The sequence below is a fragment of the Heterocephalus glaber genome, unplaced genomic scaffold, assembly GCF_053883595.1.
Source record: "Heterocephalus glaber isolate CG9 unplaced genomic scaffold, H.glaber_assembly_v1.0 deba00001509, whole genome shotgun sequence".
Taxonomy (NCBI): Eukaryota; Metazoa; Chordata; class Mammalia; order Rodentia; family Bathyergidae; genus Heterocephalus; species Heterocephalus glaber.
The window spans coordinates 58,308,535-58,333,605 of record NW_028258325.1 but is presented as its reverse complement, the minus strand read 5'-3'; the positions used below and the strand labels follow the sequence as shown (position 1 = coordinate 58,333,605).

General features: G+C 34.9%; 1 protein-coding gene across 22 annotated transcripts in view; it reads left to right on the top strand.

The window, feature by feature from the left end:
* LOC101702191 (transmembrane protease serine 11E) overlaps positions 1-25,071 on the top strand; it is a 155,484-nt gene that overhangs the window by 49,798 nt on the left and 80,615 nt on the right. For 5 of the 22 annotated variants that reach the window (XM_087187732.1, XM_087187748.1, XM_087187729.1 and 2 more), the window contains 3 exons: positions 14,886-14,963; positions 15,777-15,942; positions 20,836-21,013. In XM_087187732.1, coding sequence (XP_087043858.1) covers positions 21,006-21,013 — 8 coding nt within the window. In that variant the 5' untranslated portion in view covers positions 14,886-14,963; positions 15,777-15,942; positions 20,836-21,005. The remainder of the gene's footprint in view (positions 1-14,885; positions 14,964-15,776; positions 15,943-20,835; positions 21,014-25,071) is intronic. The other 17 variants (XM_087187749.1, XM_087187740.1, XM_087187738.1 and 14 more) reach the window with 9 other exon arrangements.

Sequence of the window (25,071 nt, the reverse complement as noted above, 5' to 3'; positions counted from 1 at the left end):
TATTTCATTACCGATTTTTTGTGTAGTTGATCTATTTATTTGTGACAGTGGGGTATTGAAGTCCCCCACTATAATTGTATCAGTACATATATGCCTTTTCATGTCCATTAGTATTTGTTGTATAGAGTTGGGCAAACTAGTGTTTAGTGCATAGATGTTTATGATTGTCATCTCTTTTTGTTGGATTGTTCTCTTTCCAAGGATGTAGTGTCTTTCTTTGTCTTTCTTAATCATGGTTGGTTTGAAATCTACTTGATCTGCAAAGAGGATAGCTACTCCTGCTGTTTATTTGGGTTCCCATCACGTGGAATATCGTTTTCTACCCTTTAACTTTCAATCTATGAGTTTCATTTTGAATTAAATGTGTTTCTTGTGTACAGCATATTGTGGATTTTGCTTCTTGACCCATTCTGCCAGTCTATTTCATTTGATTGGTGAATTGAGACCATTAACATTAATGGGTATTACTGAAACACATTGACTTATTATTGTCTTTTTGTTGGGTTCTCCCCGTTTACACTTAATTTCATGTCGTGCCAAATGGGTTCATTCTGCTTTGGTTCCTCGGGTTGTGATCTTCATTGTCTTTTCCTGGGATATTGTCTAAAATTTTTTGGAGTGCTGGTTTAGTATTCATGAAGTTCCTTAGGTGGTCTTTGTCGTGAAAATTATCTTATTTCACCATCAATTTTGAAAGATAGTTTTTCAGGGTACATCAATCTGGGTCGGAGGCTCTTTTCTTTAAGGCTTGGAATATGTCACTCCAAGCTCTTCTTGCCTTGATGGTTTGTGTTGAGAAGTCTGCTGTGATTCTGATGGGCTTTCCTTTGTATGTGATTTGTTTCTTTTCTCTAACTGCTTGTAGAACTTTGTTCTTCCGTTGAGTTTCTGGAATCTTAACTATTATATGCCTATGTGTTGATTTTTTTTATCATGGCTATTTGGAGTCCTATATGCCTCACTTACCTGTATGTCAAGTTCTTTTCCCCTGCTTGAGAAATTTTCTGCCATCACTTCTGTGAACAGTTTCTTTGTGTCATCTGTAGTCTCTCCTGTTTCTTCATTGACTCCAATCAGTCTTATGTTATTCTTCTTTGCATCATCTAGCAACTGCTGGATTGATTTCTCATGTTCCCTTATAGTTTTGAAATAATTTTTCTTTTCCTGGTCCCTAATTGCAATCTTATCTTCTATATCTGAAATTCTATCCTCACATTGGCTCATTCTGCTGCGTAGACTTTCAGTGGAGTTTTTCATGTCCTGGAAATCTATTTGCATCTGTTTTAAGGATTCCATTTGTTTCCTATGTTGCTATTCCATCATGTTCCTGAACTCCTCTATAGATTTATTAATCATGTCTTGCACTAGGAGCACAATTTCTCCTGTTATCTGAGAAATTATTTCTGATTTCATTTTTTCCAGATCCCCTTTTGTTGCCAGTTCAGTGGGTCCAGGTGGTTGAGTATCAGAGTGTTCCATCTCATTTTCCTTTGGGGTTGCTGTAGGTGATCTGGAAGTCTAGTTTTGAGACTAATTTACATGTTTTCTCATTTTGACTGGGGGGTGGCTGTTGGCACCTGCACAGATTTCCTCCTCTGAGCTGGGTGAGGTGGGACAGGGGCCAGGAGCAGCGGTAGGGATGGTGTCCCAAAAGCCTTTTCCTTTGGGCTGGGAGCAGCGGGAGGGATGGTGGCCAGGAAGCCCCTTCCTCTGGACCAGGAGCAATGGTATGGCGGCTCAGAAGCCCCCCTACCTCTGGGCTGGGAGCAGCTGGGCTCAGTACTGTGGTCTGGTGGTCTGGTGTCCTCTGTGTCTGGCTGTACAGAGGAGTGGGGTGGGGGGATCCAGTGGATTGCTGCCAGGGCATGGGCTGATTCGGCATGTTCCTCGGGACTCGTGACCTCGATATGGCGTGCACAGACCTGCCTGTCTGCAGCGGGCTGATTTGGCATGTTCTGTGCAACTCAGGACCTAGGTAGGGCATCGGGAAAACATTTTTGCCTGGTATACTTCAGACAAAGGACTAAACATCTAGAATGTGTGAACATTTCAAAATAATTAGACCCACCCCAAATTTAAAGACTCAAAAAAAGGGCATCTGAAATGAACAGACATTTCTCAGATGAAGACATACAACTGGCCAATAAATACAGTGGACCCTTCCTTATAAACTTGATAAATTCCCAATGGCTGGTTGTAACTCAAGTCAATACAGCTGAGATCTGGATGTATACCTGGGTAGACACTGTAGATAACAAGAGGCAGATGAATCTTCCATTAACCTAATTAACCCACGTTGTTCAGATGTCAGGCCAGTCTTAATTTGAGGGCCCATTGTACATGAAAAAATATTCAACATCACTGGCCATTCAAGAAATGCAAATGAAAACAACATTAAGATTCCACCTCATCCCAGAAGGAGTGGCTACTATCAAGAAATCAACCAATAACAAATGCTGGAGTGGCTGTGATGAAAAAGGAACCCTTCTCCATTGTTGATTGGATGGTAAACTGATACAGTCAGTATGGAGATTCCTCAAAAAATTAAAAATAGAAATCTTATTTGACCTAGCTATTCTTTTGGGTATCTTCCCAAAAGAGTTAAAAACATCATACCACAGTGATAAATGTGTACCCATGTTGATAGCAACACAATTCACAATAGCTAAATCTTGAAAACAGCCCATATCCCCATCAACAGATGAATAGATAAAGAAAATGTGGTATTTATATACAATCGAGCACTACTCTGCCACTAAGAAAGATAAACATGAGACATTTGTAGAAAAATGAGTGTACCTTGAGACCATAATGTTAAGTGAAGCAAATCAGACACACAAGCTAGAACATTGTATGCTTTCTCTTATATGAAAAAATTAATAGTAGAAAAGAGAGAGGAAAAAAAAGAATTTTATTCTGAGTATGTTTCTGCTGTCAGCTTCTGGTTTCACTTCAATATAGTGTGAGAGCTCACATCACAGAATTTCCATTTCTTTGAATTTGTTAAAGTATTGTTGTTATGAGTGTGGTCTATTTTGAATACAAAGAAAATCTCAGAAAAAACTAAGATTAAAGAAAACTTTTTTTACATATTGACTTTATATCCATGTATCTTTTTTTTAATCCATGTATCTTAGTGAATGCTGTTATTATAATTTATTAATTCACTTGGTTTTGTTATGTCAACATTCATATAATCTAATAGCAATTTTTTCTTTCTTTTCAGTGTTTTAACCTATTGTTCTTTTTCTTATTTTATTGACTAGAACTTCCAGAAAAATGTTGCTTAGTACTTATAGCACTAAGCATCTTTGTCTTATTTCTGAATTTTTGATGTTAGATCTTTCAGAATCCTTGCTGAAAATTTTGTTAAAGGTAGTATCTATTTATAGCTTCCAAAGCTCTGTAGTTTAAAAATTACCAATAAATACTGAGTTTAATTTAAAAGTACCCTCATACAGATATCATTGCTATGTGTTGAAACCTACACATCAAATTTTTAAAAGTGCTTCAGAGGGGTAGGGGTGGTGGGAGGGGAAGGGGAAAGGAAAGAATGGAAAGGAAAAATTATGAGAAAAGAAAAAAAAATGGAAATGAAGTATGTAAATAGGGAAGGGTTTAGGGGTGAAGGGCGCACAGGTAATGGGGAAAAAATAAGAACCAAGATACATCATGTACAGGTACAGGCACCCAAAGATAAATCTAAATATACTGTATATCTAAAATGTACCAATAAAAGAATTTAAGAAAAAAAAAAGTGCTTCAGTTGACTCTCATTGCAGTAAAAGAGGGGGATCATTGTATAGTTTTATTTCTTCTATTTATTCTGAAAATTTAAGTTCTATCTTAGACCTATATCTTATCTTTTTCCATAATCTTGTTTTTTTTCTCTTGAGACAAGGTCTCACTATGCAGTCCTGTCTGGCCTTCAATTCACTATGTAGCCCAGACTGGCTTTGAACTCATAGCAATCCTCCTGCCTCACCCTCCCGCGTGCTGGGATTGCAGACATGCACCACTACACCTGGCCCTCCACATTCTTTTTATATGTAATGTCAACATTACTTTTTCAATTATCACTTCTATGAATATAGTTTCAAAAATTCTGTCTCGTATTCTGACTCTTTCTTGAGAGGTCCAGTTCCATTCTGTTCACTGCATACAGGAAAGTTAACAATTTATGCTATACATGGAAGTAGCTCTCAAACTCCATGTATCTAGAACACCCAAGTAAGACCTATCATCTATAACCAGAAAACTATACACATTTAAATGCGTAGCAGTACACATGGAAAATGGTGTGTTCCATCTTTCATTTGACTGCAAATCTCTTCAATTGTTTTTTTTCCCCTGAAACATGCCTTGAATCAGTTTTTCCCACCCTTTCTCTTGCCACTGTCATGGGACCACTGGCCTCTGAGGATATTTTGTCTGCAGTTCTCCTTGCATGGAGGTCTTCTGAGAATACCAGTGAATATGACCTCAGGGGCTGAGATCAAGGTAGGATTAAAAAATTTAACATATGTAGGAAAATGTGTATGGTGGGTTATAAAAGGGGAAAGACATGACTGTTTTGAACTGCTTAATGATTTCTACTTCTGGGCAAGGACTTCAGCCCAAGGGTGGAGAATGATGAGATGCTTAGGACCTATCCTGGTTGATTTTTAGGCTTTGAGGGTCACTTTCAGTATTAATTCATCCAACTCTGGAGGAACAAGTCCAAAGCTCTTAGAAAGAAAGCAAAAAGATAAACAATTCTATTTGTGATATAAATTTCTAATTTTTTAAAATTTGAATTTCTTACTTGGGTGAATCTGCTATAATCGTAAATAAATGTATACTAACAAATAAAGAAATTGAGAAATTTATAAATTACAGAACCTAAAACGTGGAAGCAGCTAAACTGAAAGGATGGGGAAGGTGAGGATTCTTTAGTCTGTGGCTGGGAATGTGATTGTCCTTGACACACAAGGAAGAAGTTTAAACCTAAACCATCACCTCTTGTAGCTCTCAAAGTACTGATCCATTCTCTATAGCTCTGTTGATCAGTGACTTTACCCATGCTGTTATTTTTTAGCATCTCTGAGAGCACTGCAAACTTAGTAGTCACTCAAGAAATGTCTGTTGCGTTAATAATTCTTCATGTTAGTTCAAAGACTTGTGACTAAAATAGAAAACTATTAGGGCTTTAAAGTGCGTTGAACATTTATTTAGGCTTTTAGGAATGTAATTCAAGATATATACTGATTTCTGTCCTTAGGAATGTAATAAAACAGAAATGCTAATTTCCATCTAATCTGGCCACCAGGAAGTAAATACAGAAAAATAAGACAAGCATATACTTTTGTTAATTGAAGCACTTTATTTCTATAAGAAGAGTTAAAATCCTCAGAGCTCAGGAAAGACTCCAACTTTGTTAGTTCTGTGTCACGCTTTTAATTTATTACACGGATTAGGAAATAGCAGGATACTTTTAATTGGAACAGGGCCATGTAGGAGAGCTGGAAGAGTACAGAACACTTTTTTAGCACCTCTGATTGCTCTTGCCTAGCTGAACTAAAGAAAAGCTGCATCTCAACCTAAGCCAAACTCCCCTGGAACTCAGCTGGGAGGCCACATTGTAGAAGAAAGGATGCTGGTGTCCTCCCCATCAGTACTTCTGCTCTTTCTCCTTATCCAGGTCTATGTGAAGGGCTTTAAGCAGGGAGTTAGAGAACAATACAGAGCTCCCAAGTATGAAAAAGAGATGATGGACCTTCTCTCTTTCTTTTACAAATCAAAGACTTCAATGGGCTGGACTCTCCAAAGTTTCTGGTTTTAGTAATTAGTACTCACTTGAATTCAATCTGACTTCAAGGCAGCAGAAATTTTAAATTAACTGAATTTTCAGGGAGGGTGTGGACCCTCCAGTCCTAGGAAAATGATTCCATTTATAATGTAATCCCCCAAAATAAATCTCTATACCTATAACAAATACTTATTTTTGTAGCACTGGGGATTGAACCCAGGAACTTCACACTGAGCTACATCTCCAGCCCTTTTTTATTTTTTTATTTTGAGACAGGAACTCACTAAAGTTACAAATTTGCCCAGGGTGAGTTCAAATTTGTGATTCTCCTGCCTCAGCCTCCCAGAGTGCTGGGACTATACATGTGTGCCACAATTCTTAGCTGGAATAATTTGTGTTTGGAAAGGTAATGCAGATACCCAGGCAGACTATCTCCAACACCCCTCTCAGAGTCAACCCTGAAAGCTGAAGGACAAAGGAAATCTTTCCAAGGATCAGCACTCAAAATGCAGACAAATGCAGGAAATGTATTTCCTCTACTTGCAAGAAAGCAAGTCAACAACATTTTATACTACATGCTTCTAACAAGGGACTGTTCCCCCACTTTTTTCTGTCTTAATGAGATACTTTATTCTGCTTTTGTTATTCCTTTATTTACTGCTATGAGTCCATTCCCCACCCTTCAACCTTCTCTAGACTACTCTCTGCCTGGGATGCTAACCTGCATGAACATCAGTGCATTCTTTTGTTCGCTAGCTTCTAGTTGGGTTGAACCAATGAGAATGTCACGATTAACTGAGGGTTCTTTTGCCAAATTTGGAGAGAAATCCTAAACTGGCAAGTGGCAGCTCCCTAATGTTAGCAGCTCTAGGCTTTGAGTGACAGTGACTCTGAGCCCTGAGTGTTACAGCTCTTAGGATTATGGGTTTTAGTGATTCTGGTCATCCACATCAGCTTCTCAGCAGTGGGGTTCAAAGTCCCTTTGGGAGCTATCTAGATCTCTTCCAGCAGCTTGTGGTGCCTCTCCCCAGTTAGCCCACTCGACTACAGGTAGGAATTATGAGTAGAGATAGGAGCACTCAAGCAAGGCTGTATTGAAAACTTTGCTGCAGCAAGAGGGTTAGGGGTAGTGCACAAGAGGGAGCCCTCCTTGGCTGCCCTTAGTAGTGTAATGAATGGCTGCTTGTAAAGAGGAGCAGGCTGCACACATGTGCAGTTTCAGCACACACATTTGAGAACTTTCTCAGTAACCACACAATGATCAGTGTCATCTGGAGGTGCCAGGGTGGAGTCATCATGTCATCACCAGCAGTTGCGGGGCAGTCTCCTGCAATAAGTCTCTCACCAATTCAGGAGCATTATTTTATTACAATAAAAGAGCATATAGTCAATGAGTTTGCTACCCTTGCATGAAATTTAAAATGATATACATAAGGTACAGTCACTTTAAGAGGCAGATAACTAAGGAGTGATATAGACAGAGTCAAAACTAGAACACACCTATGTGCAATATTTATAGCAAAATCATGTTTTTATTATGGTATTTTATTTTATTATTTTATTTTATTATTTTATTTTTTATTATTTTTTTTTTTTTAGTACTGGGGATTGAACTTGGGACCTTGCACTTGCACATCAGGTGCCAGAACCACTGAGCTAAATCTCCGGCCCTTATTATGGTATTTTAAATGGAATTTACTGACATGACTTAACATAAATGAAATATTGATATTTTCTATACCTATCATGGAAGTTCTCAGTAACATATATTTTACAGCTGAAAGAGAAATTATTCTTTTTAGACAACTGTAAGCCTAACATGATAATAAAATACCCTTTTTAAAAACAAGATTTTAGTCAAAGGATAATTGGTTAACCTATGGCATATCAAGCTTTAAAATCCCTGACTGGACTTTATTTCTTACAACAACCATAGTTTCTTTAGGAATCATTACCTTCTGACCTCCAAGTGATGCATGAGTATGCCAGGAAAACAATCATGAACACTGCTCTTTTTTATTTATTTCTTTCTAAGTTCTTTTATTGGTGCATTTTAGGTATACAGTTCATTTACATTTATCATTGGGTGATTGTACCTGTACATGATGTATCTTGGTTCTTATTTTTTCCCCATTACCTGTAACTGAGCCATACTTCCGACTGGAATTCAGCAGAAGGAACTTTACATAGCATCTTACATGAGGTGGCAAAATTGTTCTTGTGTTATAGGAACATTTTCCCTAATTAGGGGAGGAAAAGAAGATAATACTAAAAGAATTTCCACTGATTCCTGAGAATAAAGTGTTATCTTTTGTTTTTGTTGTTTTGTTTTTTGAGACATGGTCTCACTATGCAATCTTGGCTGCCCTTGAACTCAAATATGTAGCCCATGCTGACCTCGAATTCACTGCAATCTTCTTGCCTCAGCCTCCTGAGTGCTGGGATAAGAGGCATGTGCCACCACACCCAGCTAAAGTGCTATTTTATGTTAGATCCCAAAGTTAGATAAAATGGTTTTGAATATCTAGTCTCTAATTTATTTATATGTAATGACTATTTAGTGAAGGAGCTGTTTTGCCTTCAGAGAGAATACATTCATGAAGTGTATGTTTTAGTCAGAAATTGACCAGGTATATGCTAGTGGTCCTTTACGACTATGATGAGGCTGAAAAATTCTTTTGCCTAGTTACATTGCAGGTGTCATGGCACCATAGGTGTGGTAACATGATAATGCAATGAATTACTCATGTATTTGTGATAATGTTGGTATAATCAACCTACTACACTGACAGAATAAAAGCATAATACATAAAATTATGTACAACACATAATACTCAATAATAGCAATCAATGACTATATTACTTAATTATAGTATGCTATGTAATGCCAGGAGCAGCTTCATATATCATGTGCTTACAAGATTCTTGATTACATCAAGCAGTTAAATGAGTGACTGACCTACACCAGATTGGTTTGTAGAAGTAACTTCTGATATTCCCAAGATAATAAAAATACCTAATGACTCATTTCCTAGAACATATCATTGTCATTAAGGTATACATGACTGTATTGATATTGGGTCATGTCCTGAATAGATTCACTCCCATAAAATTTTCTTCTTTTGACAGTACCATAAAGTTGCACAACAATAAACACTGTATATATTAGAAAGTAAAGATACAAAGTTTAGCATTACATAGGCATTTAAAATTAAACTGTAGAATTGAATTTATTGATATGGAAAGATGTTCACAATATATCTTTTTCTTTTGTGGTGCTGGAGATTGAACCTAGGGTCTCACACATGCTAGGCAAATGCTCTACCATTGAGCTACATCAGCAGCCCTATGATACATCATTAAGTACATAAACTATAAAGATCTCAGAATATTTTTTTATGCTTTTGTTAAACCTGTGTGTAATATTCTTGTATGCATAAACATACACTGTTTTTATTTCCTTAACATTTTAGTATGGAAATTTTCAAATAAGTGCAAAAATAATGGGAATAATATAATGAACAGTAAAATGCCCATTATACAACTTCAAAACATCAGTTTCTTGAAAATCTTATTTTATATCTTGTTTTGTAACAAGGAAAAAGTTGATTTTAGTTAAAACAAGCTAAGATCTAAGTATTTGTTTAACATTTCTCTTACTAATAGACTATACCTTAAAGAAAATCAGTAAAGTTTAGGAAAGGAAACCTCAATAATGTTCCTCTCAGTTGTCCAAGGTCACTCTCAAATTGTGCCTAATGTATTTATTTGAAAATTTGGTTTGCTCAGTTCTTTTCTCCATTTAAGCTTCTCAAAAATATCTACTGTAGTACCTCCCAATATCAGGGCAAAAAAGCACATCACTCTAAGGGCTTGTGTGTATGAAATAAATAACTTACTAAAAGCACATAGTTATTTTTATTTTTAAAATGGATATATTTTTAATTTTACCTATGTTTAATAGAAATAGAGTATTTTGAATTACTCACCATTGAATAACTTTGACACAGTAGAAAGATGAGCCACGTTGATCTTCTGGCTTCCTATCTTCTGAGGCACCTTGACAAATACTCCTGTGAACAAAGGTTTAAGAGTCAGAGCCTAGAATTTTCTCACCATTTAAGACCCTGTTCCTGCCCTTTGATTTGGCTTCCTTGGCTTTGAAACGCCCCTGTCTTTGAGAACTTTGGCTTGAATTCAGTACTTGCATGTTTTCCACTCTAGACCTCCTCAGACAGTATACCCTTACTCTACAAGTGACTTTCACTTTTTAGCACTATAGAAACTTGTGCAGAAACTTGTGCCTAAGGCCATGAAAGAGAATCTTGGACCCGTAACCATAAATGCTAATATACTCATTTATTTAATGAATCATTATTGTGTGCCAGCTATGTTTCTGGCACTTAGCTAGGGCTTGGGGATAATGTGATTTAAAAAAGGGCAAGCTCCTTGTCCTTTTTTTTTTTAAAACAGTTTTTATTGGTACATTTAGGTATACAATATAATGGCATTCATCATTGGAAATTTGTACCTTTACATAATATATCTTGGTTCTTATTTTTCCCCATTCCTCTGACCTCCCTTCAACCCCTCCACCCCTCCCTATTTATGAAGACTTTGTTTCCATTTTTTCCTTTTCTCATATTAATTCCATTTCCTTCTTTCCTTTCCCCAAACCCTCCCACTTCCTCTTCCCCTTTGTACCTTTTCTTCCTATTTCACATTATCTATAATACCTTTTGATCCATCTTTACACTTTGTTTCTCACACCAGAGAAACTATTTGGTATTTACGTGTCTGTCCTATTTATTTCACTTAAGAGTATTGCCTCAATGTGCATCCATTTAGCTATAAATGTCTCTAGTTTCTCATTCTTTATGGGTGAGTAGTACTCAATTTTTTTAAAGGAAAACACATTTTCTGTATCCAATCTCCAGTTGATGGGCAATTGGACTGTTTCCAAGATTTAGCTATTACAAATTGTTCTGCTATAGACATGGGTGCACATATATCCATGCCAATACTCTTACAAATCTTACTTCATTGCAACATCAACCAAAAAGTACAAGAGTCTACTATAAGTATCCTGTAAATCAGATAAGAGTGAGATGCAAGATGAGATTCAATCAGAGGCAAAATGCTATGAACCTATGAAATCAAACAGGTTATTCACTTTCCAAATACAATTGGTGGCACAGACGTAAGACAGCTGTTCTCATTCCAAAATGGAGAGCTAGGGAAGAAAAAAGAAGTAACAGGGCCCAAGTGAGACCTGAACTTTAGCTCTTGAGGATAATCTTTTGCAGAATCCTTGTCCTTAAGGAGACTATACTTCATGAAGGACACAAATAAAATATAAAGGTCATTACGTGATGGGATAATTGCTATATCATGTGAAGTAGTACATTCTATGAAGCATGAAACAGGGCTCCTAAGTGGATCATGGAAGTCTTCCAAAAATGTGATGCAGACAAGAGATAAGGAAAAGGGGGCAAATCTCCTATATCTGAATTTAAAATTTTCTTTGAATTAAAAACTTTCTCTTGTTCAATCATGAAGTATGGTTTCTTGATGTATAGGGATTGCTGAAACAGCATTTAGAATGGGAGCTACTTACACTGTAATGTCTAAGAGACACTAACATAAAAAGTTTGATTACTTTTTAAGGATTAGAAAAAAAAGTTATGAAAAAAGATTAGAAAAAAGATTAGAAATGCAAAAAGATTAGAAAAAATTATGGATTAGAAAATAAATGTGTTTCTTTCACAGAACTGTAGTGCACTTCCAGGTAGAATCAATTGCTCCTTCTTTCTATTCCCTAGCCTTTGTTTCCACACTACATGTGGAGAAGCCCTATTAGCCTCTCCTCCTCTGAAAAAAATTAATCATTCTACCTTCGAACCTCAGACGTCTGTGTAGTACCTAAACTTTATAGGCAATTTTAAAAAGTCTGTGGATTAAATTGATTTTAATTTTATTTTTAGGTTCAATCATTTGATTACTTTATCCTTAAAGCGCTATGTTAGTCTTCAGAAAGTTTAGCTTTAGTTTACATTTCTTATTTTTCAGTAAAAGAATGAGGTAGTTGTGGTAAAGGCATTTATCATGAAAGGTGAAATGTGATGTGAAACTCGTTTCCCGTTGAATAATTCATAACCCCCCTGCTCCTAAACCACTGTGAACTCCTCTAAGGTGGAGATAGTGGACACACAATTAATTAGGCCTGGATCACGAACAGAAACTGGACAACAAATGAAGAGATGCCTGTGCTCACCTTCACTATGCCTTCCTGTGGGTATATAGTCCTTGCTTTAACGTATTAATGCTAAAGACTTTATTTGGTTTGAATTTTTTAATTTTCCAATTTTCAAGTATATATCAGGCATTAGCTAACTCCTCATGTGGACTATTCTCTAAGTCTTTTCAGATGATAAATAAATGGCATGTCCATTGCAACAACCTGTTTGGGGCTCTATTTTAAATAATTTATATCTCATACATCCAGATATTCCCCACAGTAGACAGGTCTCACTATCACTTGCATATTACACAATAACCTTATTAGCCCAGACAAAACAAGATCCATTAATAGTTAGGAAAAGATTTATTACATTAGACTAAGGTTTGGAGTAGTGATGGGAAGTTAGGGCTTCCAGAGATCAAATTAGCTTTGCTTGTGATCTTGGAGGAAAACAAAAAAGATATTCATTTAGCTCCGGTTTTAAACTAGCACAACAACATTTTTTACACCAATATTTCTGGTAAACCTACTAATACTTTTGAGCATCTCTACCTTACTAGATGCTCCCAGGAATAAAAAATAAGAACAAAGTTGTTTTCTTAGTCTCTATTTCCCTTTCTGTGGGGAGCGGTGTCCGCCAAAAAGCTTCATTTTAATTTTACCCTTTGTTATAAATAGCCAGGAGACTATGTAATGGGGAACCGTGTCTCCACTACCTCCGATGTTTCCCTTTAGAGTTTGCCCTAGCAACAAGGTGAACCTTCTGTAACCCCAGGAAACAAAGTAGCCCTTGAGGGCGAGGAATGTTCAGAAAACTAGTAAACAAGGAAGCAGGTGTTTTTTGTATAAAGGTCATGATTAATGACCTAACTCACTGAGTGTATAAAAGCAGCGAGATGGAAATAAACTTGCTCGCTCGATCTTGGGAGCCCTCCCGACTCTGTCTCTTCTCTTGATTTTTCTCAGTCCTCCTTTCCCCCATTCAGGAACTGTTCGACTGGTGACGGCTGGTCCGTCACACCTTTCCATTTATTAAAGGAAAAATTATTTTATAATATCCAAACAGAGAAACATGTGTCAAATATAACTTTTGCTAGAACTTATTTAAATAACCATTGCCAGGTTTTACAGTTCAAGTTCAATGAATTTTATACCATTTTACTTCATTTAATTTAGACTTCTAATATTAGAATCATATTTTATACTATCATTAATTAAATCATTAATATTTTTAAAGATCTTGTCTTTTTTTCAAAATGAGGTATATTACATAAAATGTTATATAAATAATTTTTTTTAAAACAAGTAAAAATGTTTATCTTTGGAATTTTGATAGTAAATGCATTACCAAGACAATTTAGGTAATAATTTGCATACATTCTCCTTCTGATTTGACTCATACTTTTTTAAAATAAATTTTTAAAAAATGATGGTCTTTTAGGTCTTGAGTCAAGTGACTTATTAGAAATACTAAGGATGAAGATCATCAGTCTAGAAGTTGGGAATGCATTGTTAAAATATAACACTTAATAAGCCACTCTAGAATTTTACTGGATTCAAGTCCCAGTCTAGAATTTACATTCCTACAAACTTATAAAAAGTTAGATATGCTATAAATTGGAAATACATTCATTCACATAACCTACTAAATATCATAGCTTAGTAACACAATATACTTTAGAGTATAGATTTTTTTATCCTCATGATTGCCTGGTTGACTGGAAGCTATGGTTTGCTGATTCTCCCAGCATGTCAAGAGAGTATCATAATATGTATAATTAGCATAGGAAAATATCAAAATTCAAAGTATGTTTTCTATTAAGGGAATGCCACTTTTATGCTACAGTAAATTGGAAACACACATGGAGTAGTTAGCATTCTCTTGAGATGATACTGCATTTAAGCACAGATGTGAATAAAGTCAGAGAATGAATACTGGGAAATCAAGTAGGAAAAGAATTACAGGAGTATGAGCAATAGAGTAAGAACCATGAGGCAGAACCAAGCTAAAGGATTCAAGAGCAAACAGAAGGGTCACGTGGTAAAATAAAGTGAGACGTAGTTTTTGGAGATGAAGTAGTCAAATAATTTTGGGTTAATAATAGATAATATTTAACGACAACATAAATGATGGACTATCAAGGTAAAAATACTTTCAGAAGTATAAAATATTATGGAAATCAGGAACATATTTGGATACACTTATTAATAAGATTATATGATGTAGAGTAAAAGGATATTTTGATTGCTCTTAATTGAAAAGAAAAGTAAGTAAACTATTTCTCTGAGAAACTCCAAAAAGATACCAAAAATTGGGGCCAGACACTGTCCCACCCTCTAAGAATATGCACACTGCTCTATAATGTGAAACTCTCATAGCACCCAGTGTCTAGCTCCCAATATGCATAGAGGAGTAGTGTAACTCAGCACACTCCTGAGTAGCACCATGTTTGCAGGCAAAGGTCACTCTTCTTTCCAAAGAAAATCATATTTTTTCCTCCTGAAATCAAATAATGGATCCCCATTGGGAGAATCATAAAGATTATAAATATGTGTGTCTCCAAGAATGGAAATTGGCAACTTGTTCCTCAACTGGCTCGGTGATAATCTACTGAAGCCACCGTTCCACCTGGAGCCGCTGTGGTAGAGCAGTGTAGTAACTGTCTTCTTAGGGGAGTTGGGTATTTTCTGCCTGCACCTTAGGAGACACTTTTAGATCAAAGACAGCTGCACACTTCTAATCTTGAGATTTTTAAAGGACAAGAATTTGCTGGAGTAGCTCATGCTAACAGAGGAATAAGGGACTGTGGCCTACAGTTGGGTCCTGAGAGGGAATTTCCCCTCATTGCCTTCCAGAGTTCTGTGGCTCTTGGAGATAGAAGACACAGAAGATAATCTCAATGATTACCAAGCTGTATTTAAAGCATCAAGGAGGTAAGGAAAGGGGCTGGATAATGAGAGGACACTCCAGTTGGAAAGGGAGTTAGGGGCATGGATTGGTATCAGTGCCCAAGTAGCTGTGGTTTTTCCTGCTGAAGAGTACTCAGTGAATGATGTGGCCAGGATAATGATGAATATAATATATGAAAGACCAAGCACATCATTGGCGTGAGTTCTCAATGCCAGCATCTGCTGTCATTAGAAACTGGATTGAACCAAAGACCCAGGTCACACAGCCACACAGACACAGAGCTGATTATGTCTGCACTCCGCCACAATCCATTCCTCTCTCTGAACCCAAAACTGAGAGTGCAGCAATGAGGAGGGGAATTTCAACTTCTTTACTCCAAGCAGCCAGCATCAGACTTAATGTTGAGAGAAAAGGAAGGTAATCATATTTATGTCAGCTTTGTAATGAAAGTTTTAATTTGGACAAATGAAGTTCCAATAACAAATTAACAGGAAGTTATGGTGAGTATCAAATTTCTTTAAGGAATACAAGAATGAGATTTGACACACAATTGTTGGAAGCCTTAAGGATAATAGAAAGTATAACTATTTTCCATTTTTTTACTTTTATAAGAAATTTAATAGCTAAGAACCATAATATGTAGTAAAAACTACAACTTAAACTAATTTTAAAGTGTCCTACTAAAAAATGAAATAAAATTTAGTTTCTTTTGGGACAATTAAAGTAAGTATTACATTTTGAGAACTTGGCATTACAAAGAATGAAAACCAAATATAGGATTATTGCTCTATAATTGTTCTATTTTGCTCCTTCATTCTGAAAATGCTGTTTTTCAGAGGATGACAGCTGACCATTCAAATTCATACTAAAACCTACGTCCTTACTTGACAGAGGCTTTAGAGACTATGATGCCAGCAGGCTGATCTACATTGTCCACTGTTAAATATGAACATTTTCCCAGGACTACTTTCAAGTCACAGCTTATTTATCTTCCTCCTTAAGGTACCATAGGCTTGTTTTCAATATTTTCCTCACTTGTCATAAACTATAGGATTTGCTAAGAGTACAGGTACTCTGGTTAATGATCAAAATGGTGTGGACAGAGGAAAAGCATTGTTAAATATGAATACAGTCCTCACCACCACAAAATGCAACCATTTTTTCATAATAAAAAAGCTAGTCCAAAAAAGGGGCTCATTCAATAAAGATCAAGATTCCAAATCACAATTAAAGAAAAGAGTAATTTACTGATTTTGTTTTTTGCTATGTGACTTAAAGATACTTTACTGAAAATTGGTACCTGACACACCACAATGAAATTTGCAGGATATAATATTGTCCAGACACTACTGAGGTTAACTGTTAAAGACTGGTGAACTCTTTTCATATGAAATGCTTACATCTTAATTATGTATACAGAACATTGGTTCAACAACATAAAAATAGAGAACAGCATCTGGAAATTTATCTCATTCACTGTTCAGAGATTAAAAAGATTAACCATGCTTACCATTATTTTCTGCAAGTGAGTTCTTGTTCATGAAGAAATCTGCTGGTAATCAAATTCTGGCATTTCCCCAAGATACTGTATGAAAAGGATGCTGAGGCCATCACTACACACCACTCTGCAAAATAAGGACTCATTGGTTCACCAATTCTAGCATGCTTCCAAAATATTCCCAATAGTTCAGTTTTATTTTGCCCGGGAGGCTGGGTGTCAGGGATTGTATATAAGCACAGGTACATATAAGCAGCAAGGTTACAGTCAACACACTTTGAAAATTAAAGGTGCTGATGGGAAGGCCAGCATTGGCCAGGGCAGAAGCAGCACACATGCTCTCCCTCCCCTTCTCTCTCCATTTTCTGTTATATTCTTGGTGATCTAACCTACACAAATAACCAAAAAACTGAAACACAATACTACAACCCACAACAAATTTACTAAGAAGTCACAAATCAATTTAAAATCATAATTTCATAGGATTTTATTTTATTTAAATTTCATCTAGTTTCTCAGTTTTGACAAACTATGGATTCTTTCAGCCATGCTTTTCTCTTATTTAACCCTAAGGCCTTTGCCAGGTTTAAGAACTCCTTTTATCACCTAGACCTATTCTGTTCCTATAAATTTCTTTTGAGAGAACTAATATTTTTAGAAATTCACCTGAGAAACATTGTATCCCTATCTTATTTGAGTTGTACCTTTAGATCCAGCAGTAGAAGTGTACATGTATGACTACATAAAAAATATCTCCTTTGAAAATCTTTCACCAACTTCAAATTCAGAGTTATTCTTGTAGGTTATTTAGAATTTATTATAAGAAGTAATTATTAGTAAAAATACTTGCTGATAGTACTCAGTGCATTGCTAAGTGTTATATGTATATGCAAAATTTCTTCATGAACTTAGTGGCAGAAAAAATATTTTCTTAATGTCTTTCTTTCTTTTTAATAATGAGAGTTTTATAATTTTGTTATATGCCAGAAAGTTCAAAACCAAATTTACATTTTTATCAGTTGTCTTAAACAAAATGAAGAACATATTTGCATTTTACTTTTTCTTGAATGTGATCACTACTTTATTAATTTATTATATACTTCAGAGAAGTGTTTATTTGTAAAGATAATACAGATAAATAAATTTAGGTCATGTCCCAGGAAGAGTCTGTTCATGAGATTGCAAGTTAATCCCCTGACATGAAATTGATTAATCATAGGAGAGTTTGTTGGACTAATTCCAAAAATCCTGAGAATTAAAATGGGTTCAAAAGTGTTATGTTCATCAGCCACTGGTTTAATAACATTAAGGAGTCTGTATTGTATTCTCCTATACACTGTAAAATAAAAGGATTGTTTTAGCATTATTACTGTTAGTTAATTCTAAAAACCTTATCTCTGGTTTTTATTCTGTGTATCATTATATTTTGTTAAGCCCAGCAGATCTTAACATTAATGACCAGAGAAATGATCTCTGTTATTATGAAGACATATATAGCAATTGCAGAATGTCTTATAGAGGAACAGAGAAAACAAATCACGTTTTAACTAAAAACATAAAACAAAGAAAGGGGGAGCAATAACAGTAGTGACAGCTTGCTCTCCAGCACCAGGTTTATTTTTAATTTAAAAAATTTTTTATGGATCTGAGGATTGAACCCAGGGCTTCTACTTGCTAGGCAAGCACTCTACCACTGAGGTACTTCCCACCTCCTAACAAAGGGAAGGTTTTCATGCCTTCCTCCTGAGACACAAAGAAAGGTTAATTAGTTGTATTGATGCTCTCTATTTTCTCAGCCTAAACAAATTAAGATATGTGGATACCTTCAAAACTATACATGATGGAAGGAGATGGATCCACAAATGACAACATCCACATTTACTCAGATAACTAATTCATTTACTAATTTAACAACATTGTTTAGTCTGTACTGTCCATTTTCATAAACTAACCAATAAAAGCATTGCTTTAATATTAGCAAGATTTAACCCAGGTATAACTTTGAGGGATTCCATAAATCAGACAGGTCATTACAGACAGCCAAGCACAAAAGAACTTGAAATAAGCTAGGGGATGTTTAAGCAGTAATAAAAGTCATCTGCAACTAGCCACACTGGCATTGTACTTCTGTAGTTTGAGTCATCAGATGTTCATTGCTGTAAAATTGTTAAGTGTTGGAAGGACCACAAAATAATTTGCTGGCTGATAAAAATGCCTGTGGTCAAGTTGCTATTTCACTTGTTATGTAATGTAACATAACTACTGTGGGTTGCCAAGAGACTCAAATTCACAAATACATTCTTGAGGCTGCTTCTGCTATTACACAGAATGGTACAAACAGTTGATTCATGCCTGAAGAGGAGAGTAACCCTGGAAACATTTTCTTCACATTATGGTTTAGAACAAAAAGATTGTAAAAATGACCACCAAAATGGAAATAAGATATATAAATATTTGAAGAAAGACCTTTTCTCTAAGATGCATTATTTTCCTCGGAGAGATCGGAATTTTGAAATGATTGGCTTTGATTTTTTACCCTTATAGCTCCAAGAATAATTTCAATGAAATGCCTAAATACATGAAATGTTCCACTAGTAGATAATTTATGGTTAATTTCCCCCTTTTTCCTATCATTTTAAAAATTTTCTACTAAAATGTCATAAAATTTGTTAATGTACACTGTAGTGACTTTTCAGGACCCTGAATGAAGGCCATTAAAATAGAAAGGACAGACATATTTATTATCAAATTTTAATGTGCTTCAATCGTCTTTATTTAAATACCCTTAATTTCTGTTTTTCTGGTTATCTAGAAGAAATATCCTATCCTTATAGGATTCTTAAAAAAATCCAAAAAAGCAGTCACATACTAGTCTATGTATACAAAACTTTAGGGATATATAAATAATTTATTTAATTCAGAATCTTTATTTTGTGAAAGAAAAAACAAAAGTCATGAGATTTTCTTAAAATGAGTCCGGCAAGTTTTGTTCCAAAGTTTTACTGAAGAAGAATCTGTTTTCCTTTAAGAGTAAAATCATAATTTGCATTTTAGTAGAACATGAATATCAATAAAATACAGCAATATTAAGCCACTGTAATATTTCATTTGGAAATACTTTATTTTTAAAAGAATGTATAAAAGCAACTTAATTTCAAAATCCAGAAGTTTTACTATGTTAATGTTACCTCTTTATTTTTGGCTAAATTGTACTTCCCAAGTAAGTAGAGAGAAATCTTATATTGTTTACTGAATAACTTTAAGTAAACAAATGTTCATGCTACCCATCAGTGTTAAGTGATCTATTAACTCTAATATAAACCTTATATCTCTCTAGCCTCAAGTACAGCCTGGGGTTTCAGACACTGCTAAGAATAATTCCAATTATTGGCAGCCTAATCTCACACTTCATCATAAATCTCAACTTCTTCACCTATTCAGGTGACTCAGAGGCTAAATTAATATGTAGTGGAATTAAACAGGATTTATTTATTTTCTTTATGGTGATTTTTTAAAGGGATGATCATACATATACTCCTCCTCTCCTTTCCACATATATATTTAAAAACCCATATATTCTAGTGACAGGATTCTTGTCTGTTAAGAATTCACAGTTTACAAAAGGGACACAAATAAAAATTTTGGTAAAATGGGTAAATGTTATGATATCATGAAAACATACATTAGAAGCACTTAATCTTTTTTTTTTTTTTTTTTTTTTTTTTTTGGTATCAGGGATCGAACTCGGGTCCTTGCGCTTGCACAGCAGGCGGCGAAACCACTGAGCTAAATCCCCAGCCCAACTTAATCTGTTTTATAGGGATTAGAAAAGGCAATTTTAAGATTATACTTGAAACAACACACATATTTTCATACAGCATGTGAAAATGTTTTTAAATATATATACTATTCACTTTCCATAAATAAAACTGAGTTATCTGATAAGTCTGATATGTTAGTATTTGTAAATGACTTGACTTTTCTAGTAGAATCATGCCATGAAATTTTAAGATGCTAATATTTTTCTAATCTATATTGTATTTTTAACAGCTTACTTATAATTAATACCAAAGGAAAACTTTTGTAATATGAATGACACAATGGAAAACACGTCTGGTTAGTTTTAAAAATATTGGTGTTCGTCTTTGTGTGATGGTTCATTATATGATTTTGACTAAGCCATTTAACTTAATTAAACCTCAGTTTCTTCCCTGGAAACATGAGGAGGCTGAGTAGAACGACTCAAAATTCTATCTAGACTTAAACATCTGACCTTTATAAAAATTCTGCCCTATGCTAAATTTTTAAAAAATAGCTTTTTAAGTTCCTACTCCTAGACAGAGTTTATAAATTATTTTTGCTCTTGATCCATATAAAATGTGTCTTTGTTCTATTAGACACAAAATCTCTCTACTGTGCTAATCAAGACTCGTCAGGCTGGTTCTGCTTGGATCATCAGTGACTTCTTTCTTCACTTCAGTGCAGCCTACAGAGTCACCAATGGAGCTGAGAGAACTACTGCACTGCACACGTCCATCTCCACAGGGCTCTTCCTCGCCAGTCAGCAATGTATCCGTAAGTTCCCTTCTCTTTTCTCCCTAAAGCAACTTGTTTACAGGGGCATAAACTCCATCAAGGAATGTGTAGACCTCCAATTTATGTATCTACTGTTTAATATAGAAAAATATTTTTGAGATTTTACACAACATTATGTGAAGAAATAGTCTTGAATTCTTTCCATATTAGTACTTCCTCTCCTCTTCTGTCCCATCCATCCCTGTATTTTCTCAAAGGGGCTTTATAGTATGTGAAGGTACAGTACATGGTGTTGTGGCAGCTGCCTTTTAGTTTCAAGGAGAATAGAATGTGTTTTTAACTTGGACTTTATCTGATAAAGTATTTTTATTTCAGAAGGTATTTATGAGAAAAATATACATCTGAAACCATGCAAATCAAAATTATATTTATTTCTGTAAGAAAATAGTTTAAAATGTAAAAATCATATATATTTTGAAAAAAATAAGAAAAATTTCAAGAGAATTGTACAACTAAATTATCATAGTCAGATTTTAAAAATAAACCCAGTCAGATTCCAAACCACAAACAACTTCTCTGTTGTTCTCTTTAAAAGTTAGAAACTAACTACTAGCAGGGTTTTAGTGTATTAATTTGTACTCAGAATAATTTTATTTTCACATTGTAATTTATCTTCTCTGACATATTGACATATCATTTTTAATGAATTTATAATCCAAGAAGAAAAGTGTTTGAAAAATATAAAACTTCTAATGGAATCTGTAGTCTTCCTCTAGGAGGGGAAAATAGGTTCTGTCACTGACAGAAGTTTGACATGTTTTTCAAGAGATTTAATACTCTTCCATGATATTACAAATTAAGTCAGATTTCTCCAGGCTCCCTTCCATTTGTAAATGCTTCTGTATAATCCATAATGGTTTTGTGTCCTACTTTCTTTCCCCTCATTATCTTTAAGACTATTACTGCAGAAAACAATCCTTCAAGAAAACTTGCACCAAGCTCAGTTTAGTACATAAATATATTCAAGGCCTTGCCTATGTTAGATTTGAGTGAGTCTATATTTAATGTAAAATCTATACATATTTAGATAGATGAAGGTGAAATAAATATTCAAATGAAACAAAATATACAATTTTAATTTTTTCTTAAGAACTTTCTTTCGAAGTGTATCCCATGTACCCCACACTAGAGTCAATGAGTCCTTATTAAAAGTAGAGATGTTCAGGTGCCATCCCAGAAATTCCAGTGAATCTCTGGATGAGGCCCAGAAATCTTATATAAAACATCCATACAAGGTAATTCTTATTCATTCTTAAGTTTGGAAAGAGCTGATATGGTGTAGATATAAAAAACAAAGGAACGAGTAAGGTTGAAAGAAAAGCAGGAATTAAATAACTCCAGTTTTTAAAGGAAGTCACCTTTTGTTTTATTTAAATTTGCATAATTATATATTAATGGGGGGTTCTCTCTCCTTAGTCACCTTTCCCTCCAGGGAAGAGAAGTATTTATGCAACATAATGGTGATTAAGGAAGTGAGGGTATTCCAAAGGTACAGAAACTGAAGGAAGGACACATATTATTTTGGTGGTTTGTGTCAAAGAGGGAGGCTGGTCCTAAATTTCTTAAAAAATGTTTTAGCTTACAAAAAAAATCTCCATGTAAAACTGATGTGGCGGTGCCATTCCCTGAAATGAGTCTAGAGTGACATATGGACATATGCATTGAGGAATAGGCCAAGAGTTGCTGCATAGTTGTGCTACACATATTTAACACATACTCATTTCTCTTTCAACTGTAATCTGTCCTTATCCACATAACAACTCTGAGTGAGTTCTCATTGTGTTGTGAGTCCTGTGTGAACTCACATCATGTAGTATTTTATAAAGGCTATTTTATTGAATTTTGGTAATGCTTTCAGAAGTATTTATCATTATCACTCCTTTTAAAGAAATAAAGCGATTATAGTTCAGATTATCTGAGCTTACTAAGTGCTGGTACCAAATCTGAACCAGGTTTATGTGGTTTTAAAATCTAAATTCTTCTCCCTTTTCCTCATTTTCTACTCTGTGTGGGAGCTAACAGTGGTGTCTTTGGAATTTTTACACTATAAAAGAGAAATAGACAACATAAACACATACGTACATTGAGAAAATGTGAATATATAGGCAAATAAATAGAATATGGAGATTGATATGAAATTGTGCACATATATGCTGGTTGGAGAAAAAGCAGGTGTACAATTTTACTTTTATGTGTGGGCTTTCAAAACGTTTTAAAGGATGCACTGATTGCCTAACAATTTGCTTAAAAGTATCTTTGTATTTAAATAAGTTACGTGTGTGACCTAACTTCTGCACTATGTCAAAAGTAATCAGTGACTGATGGAGCAGTTCAATTACATCATCCCTGTTTTCTAAAAAGAGATTACAACATTTGCTACATTGAGAAAACTTGAGTTTATCCTAGTGCAGCATTTCTCGGAGCTAATTCATTGGTCAGGTGTAGCTGTAACTAATGGAACTTTGTTACTCTGTCTTTGTTGTCTGTTTTGTCTCAAAATATGTCACTGAGTCAAAACAAAAAAAATAAATACATACACTAAGAAAAAATAGCATTTTTTAGGCATTCAAATTAGCACTGAGATTTATAAGCATGTCTGATGGCTTTACAGGCTTGAGAATGGGGTGAGCTGAGCAACTGTGTAGCAGGTCTTCTGAGATGAGCCATCTGTCAAGGTTAAGGTTTCATGGAACTTCATTAAGAAGCTTTCCAAGAATGTTCCCTTGGGTCTCCTCTTTCTGAAGATATGGATGAGATTGTAAAGAATCCTCTTATAGATTCGTGGACTAGAGAGGGGGAAAGACTCAATGACAGAAACAAAAATGGGCCCCAGGGAGATGCCGTGTAAGTCACGCCAGACCAACCTTCTCCCAGCAGCATGAAATACATGACTCATGTGGGTGGGTGATTTCTGAGATTTTTAGAATAATAATTTCTAGATGACAGAGCTAGTCTTAGGGGAATCCAAAACACCATATAGGCATCATTAAATTGTAATTGTAATCTTTTATCTGAAGATATCAGATAATGTCTTTTCTGAAACTGTAAAAGCAAACTCAGAAGTATTTAGCACTTTGTGTAAAGTTGACTGTGAGTCAGTGCAGGTCAAAATAATTATTGCTATCATTTGTTTCAAACATACTATGTGCCAACTATCATAAAACATCATATATGTTTAATCTTTATAACAACCTTTGGTTATATTATTATACCCATTCTACAGATGAGGAAACTGAGATTCACACAGACACCATTTTTGCCCAGGGGTAATACATGGCAGAACTAGGAATTAACCAAGGTCTTTCTGACTCCAAAGACGATGTTCTTAATCACAGTGCTGTACCTTCTTCACACTGTCTCCTCGGTTTACACAGGTTATTTTACTACTCTGGTTTAATTGTGTTAATGTGTTAAAATATGTAAAATTTACATTTTTCAAAGAATAACATTATTATTCAATAAATAATCTTTGAAATCAATCTTTGAGAATAGTAGACAGGAAGAACTGCTATCTGCATTCTACAAAGTAAGGAAGTAATACACTTCAAGATTAGATAATTTGCATGTGACCACAGGAATGGGAGTCAGTCAATATTAGAGATAGAATCTGTGTTCCCAGAACACCTGTATACTAAGTCAACTATAGTCAAATAGAATCCAGATGACTATGTCCCCCAAGAATTATTGTTATCATTATTACTAATACCACTCTATTTGTGTAAAATATACAGCCTTTTTGTAATTGACAAAAAGTATATTTATCATGTATGGCATGTTGTTTAATATATATAATATGTTATAAAAATATAAATATATAAACATAAAATATTATGTATATATTAGAATAGCCAAATTGAGCTAATTATCATATACATTACCTTCAATAGATTTTTTAGTGGGGAGAACACTTAAAAAATGCTCTCATTTTTCAAGAATATTTTACATTCTACCTATAATCTCCATGTTGCACAGTAGACCTCTTGGACATATTCCTCCTGGCTAACTGAAATTCTGCATTTTAATATCATTTCTTGTAC